Below are 3880 nucleotides of genomic sequence, written 5' to 3' on the forward strand. Positions count from 1 at the left end.
AACGTCGGGGGGGAGTTCATAGGCGTCAGTTGGCGTTGAAAGGCGTCGAGGACGGGGATTGAAAGCGAGGGGGTGGGCGCAGAGAGACGCCGGGAAAAGTCCTTAAGGATCGGCGTTCACCACGCCGACGCGGTCGTATGGGAACCAGTGTATAGAACGCACCTGAGATGCGCGCTCGCCCGCGGCGGCGTCGTCCTCGCTCGGCTTGCGCAGCAGCGACGCCGCGGCGAGGAGCTTCCCGAGATCGCGCCGCAACGCCTTCGCGTCCGGCGCCTTGCGCAGGTGCGCGGCGAGCGCTCGCAAGGACGCGTCGCACGCGCACCGCGACGCGCCGCCGGCGCCAAAGGCGGGCGTCAACGCGCACGACGACGACGACGACGACGACCACCACGCCGCGGGCTGCGCGAGATCGCAGCACGCGACGCACGGCGGCGGCGCCAAGTCGCGCGACGCCGACGCGGCGTCCGAGAGCGCGAACATCCCGCCGGTCGCGCGCGCGCGCGCGGCGGCGGCGACCGCGGCGGCGGAGTATTCGCCGACGCCGCCGACGCCGCGGTCCCCGCCGCCGGCGGTCGCCGCCGCGGCGTCCGCGCGTTTATTCCCGCCGACGCCGGAGACGAGCCGCCACATCTCCATCGCGGGCGCGACGTCGTCCTCGCACCGCGGCCACGCGTCCGCGAGCGCCGCGACGCGCGACGCGACCGCGCTCGCGTACGCGCGGTCGTCGAACCCGGACGCGCACGACGACGACGACGACGACGACGAAGAAGAAGAAGAGAAGATCCCGCGCCGCCCGCGCGCGGCGTTCCGGCGGAGAAAATACGCGTTCGCGTCGACCCACGCGTCCGTCGCGTCGCACCCGCGCGACGGCGGCGGCGGCCACGGCGTCGTCCCGAGATGCGGCGGCATCGGGGAGTGCTCCAGCAGATCTTCCACGACCGCCCACGCCGCGCGCGTCCACGCCTCGACGGCGTCCGCGCCCTCCGCGGCGGCGGCGGCGTCGTGCCCCGCCTCGCGCCACACCGCCGCGGCGACGAAGAGGAGCTCCCATCCGCTCTCGTTCCCGCGCGCGGCGGCGGCGCGCGGCGACTCCAGCGCCGCGCGCTCGATCGCGTCGGCGTCCGCGTCGGTGAGCGCGCCGTCCGCGATCGCGCGCGCGGCGGCGGCCATCGCGTCGCGCTCGCGGCGCGCGTCCGACGCGCGCGCGTCGGCGACGGTGGACGCGAGCGCGCGCCAAAAGCCCCCGCGGGCGCGCCGCTCGAGCAGCGCCGCCGCTCTGCGCCAACGCGCGAGATCCCCGCGGGACATCGGGGTCTGTCTCATGACATCGGCGTCCGTCTCGTGCCCGCGCCCGGCGGCGGCGGCGAACGGCGGCGCGGGTGGAGGAGGACCGGGACCGGGACCGGGACCGGGACCGGGACCGGGCGGTCGTCCCGCGCTCGACCCGGCTCTGAAGGAGAGCGCGGCGACGCGCAGCGCCCGCGCGCCCTCCTCGTCCTCGTCCGCGAGTCCGCCCCGTCCGATGGACGACGCGTCGGTCGCGCCAAAGTCGGCGTCAAAGTCGGCACCAAAGTCGGCACCAAAGTCGGCACCCGTATCGGGCGCCGCGAGAAGCGTCAGCGACGGGGGGAACCGCCACGGCGCGCGCGGGACCCCCGCGTCGGCGCCCGTCGCGGACGCCTCCGTCGCCGCTGTCGCGGTCGCGGTCGCGGTCGCGGTCGTCGTCGCCGCCGCCGCGATCACGACGACGTCGCCGTCGCCGTCGCCGTCGCCGTCGTCCGCGTCCGCGTCGTGTCCGAGCCCGAGACCCCCCGGCGCGCCGCCCGTCGCGGGAGGGAGCATCGCGTGGATCCTCGGCTGGCGCGCGCGGCGGCGGCGGCGCGCGTTTTCCTTTTTCTGCGTCTCCCGCGCCGCGCGCGCCGCCCTCCGCGCGCGCTCGTCGTCCCTCTCGTCTTCCGGCGTCTCCGGCAAGATCTCGACGACGACTTCGGGTTCGTCCGGCGCCGCAAGCGGAAGCGATTCCGTGTCCACGTCGGCGTACGCGTACGCGTTCGCCGGAGAGGCGGGCGCGGGCGCGGGCCGCGGCTTCGCGACATCCTTCAGACGCCGCGGCGGTGCCCAGACTGGGCGGTGCCCAGACTGGTTCCCATACGAGCCCGTTCGCGTTGTGAACGCCGTTCCTTGAGGACTTTCGCCGCCGTCGCCCTCCTCCTCCTCCTCCTCCTCCTCGTCGTCGTCGCTGCTCAGGCTGAGCGCCCACGCGGGCTTCTTCCTCGCTAAAATCGCGGCGACGTCCACCCCCGCCTTCGCCGCGTCGCCGCGTCGCCGCCGGCCTTTCCCGTACCCGTCCCCTAGCAGCTCGGTCATCTTAAACCCTCGCGCGCCCGCGGTCCGCTCTTGGCTCCCGTCGCTGTGCTCTGAGATGTCGCGCCCCTCCCCGATCTCGTCGTCGATCTCGAACCCGGCCGCCCCGGGATCGGTCTCCGCGTCCTCGGCGTCGCCCGCGCGTCGCCCGCGCGCCTCCGCGGCGCGAGAGGCGAAATACGCGGCGTGTTTTTCTGCCGCCGCCGCGTCGCCGCCGCCGCCGCCGCCGTCGTCGTCGTCTTCGTCAGACGACGACGCCAACGCGCCGCGCGTCGTCGCGACTTTTCTGAACGCCTTCGTCTCCCCCGCCCTAGGCCCGTTCGCGCGCTCCATGGACGCGTCCGAGTGCACGGAGACGTCGTCGTCGTCGCCGACGACGGCGGTGTCGTCGTCGTCGTCGTCGTCGTCGTCGTCGTCGTCGTCGTCGTCGTCGTCGGATGGGCCGCCGTCGTCGACGAACCGCCGGAAATTCGCGACGCGGCGTCTCTTTTTCTTCCCGCCGTCCGCCGTCTCGCGCGCGGCCGCGGGCGCCTCGGACGCCGTCTCCGCCGCCGCCGCCGCCGCCGTTCTTTCGTTCCTCCGCCGACGCGGGTTCGACGCTCGGCGCGATCGCGCCTCGCGCGCGTCGAAGTCCTCCTCCGTGGGTATCGGCGCGGCGGCGAACCACGGCGCCGGCGGTGAGACTGCTTCCCCTACGACCTCGTTCGCGTGGTGAACGCCGTTCCTTAAGGACTTTCCCCGTCCCTTCTTCTTCGTCCGCCGCGTCTTCGCGTTCCTCTTCGTCGTCACCGCGATCTCTTCCGCGTCGCTCTCGCTCTCCGCGCCGTCGCCGTCGCTAACGCCCCGCGACGTCGACGTCGACGTCGACGTCGACGGCACCCCCTCCTCCTCGCGGATCACTTGGACGACCAGACGCTCCGCGGCGCGTTCGCGTCCTCCTACCTCGGCCCCATCCGCGGTCGCCGCCCCGTCCGCGGCCCCGGACCCGCGGCGGCGGCGGGCTATGATCCCGTCCATGATCCCCTCGTCGCGTTCGTCGTCCGTGGACTCCGCGACGGGGGAGTGGTCCTCGTCCTCCTCCTCCTCGTCGTCGTCGTCGGCGTCGGCGGCGTCGGGAGGTCGACGACGAGATCTCATCCGCCCTCTCGTCGATTCGAACGCGTCGTGGTCGAACCTCTCGACCGCGCGTCGCGCGCGCTTCGTCTCCCCCTCCGCGAGCGCGAGCGCGTCCCCGGCCGGGTGGTCGTCCACGCGCGCGTCCCACGCGAACGGCGCGAGCTTCTCCGCCTCCGTGCGCGCGCGCCGACGCTTCGGGAGGGACGGAGGAGGATCCTTCATCCTCCGAGCCGCGGCGTCGCGCGCGTCGTCGTCGTCGTCGTCGTCGTCGTCGCCGTCGTCGTCGCCGTCGTTCGCGCGCGGTCGCGGCGCCGCCGTCCCGCCGTCGTCGTTCGTCGGAATCGACAGCCGCCGCGCGTCGTTCGTGACGTCGCGCAGCGGCGACGACGACGGCGACGAC

At 74.5% G+C, this 3880-nt stretch overlaps 1 protein-coding gene across 1 annotated transcript in view; it reads right to left on the reverse strand.

Annotated features, from left to right (window-relative positions):
- The window catches only part of MICPUCDRAFT_42732 (uncharacterized protein), a gene marked incomplete at both ends in the record, with an annotated part of 7900 nt that extends 4198 nt beyond the window's left edge, over positions 1-3702 (reverse strand). Inside the window, one exon of the mRNA XM_003063396.1 lies at positions 163-3702. Coding sequence (XP_003063442.1) covers positions 163-3702 — 3540 coding nt within the window. The remainder of the gene's footprint in view (positions 1-162) is intronic.
- Positions 3703-3880: the final 178 nt, after the last annotated feature.

This window comes from Micromonas pusilla, assembly GCF_000151265.4.
Source record: "Micromonas pusilla CCMP1545 genomic scaffold MICPUCscaffold_14, whole genome shotgun sequence".
NCBI lineage: Eukaryota > Viridiplantae > Chlorophyta > Mamiellophyceae > Mamiellales > Mamiellaceae > Micromonas > Micromonas pusilla.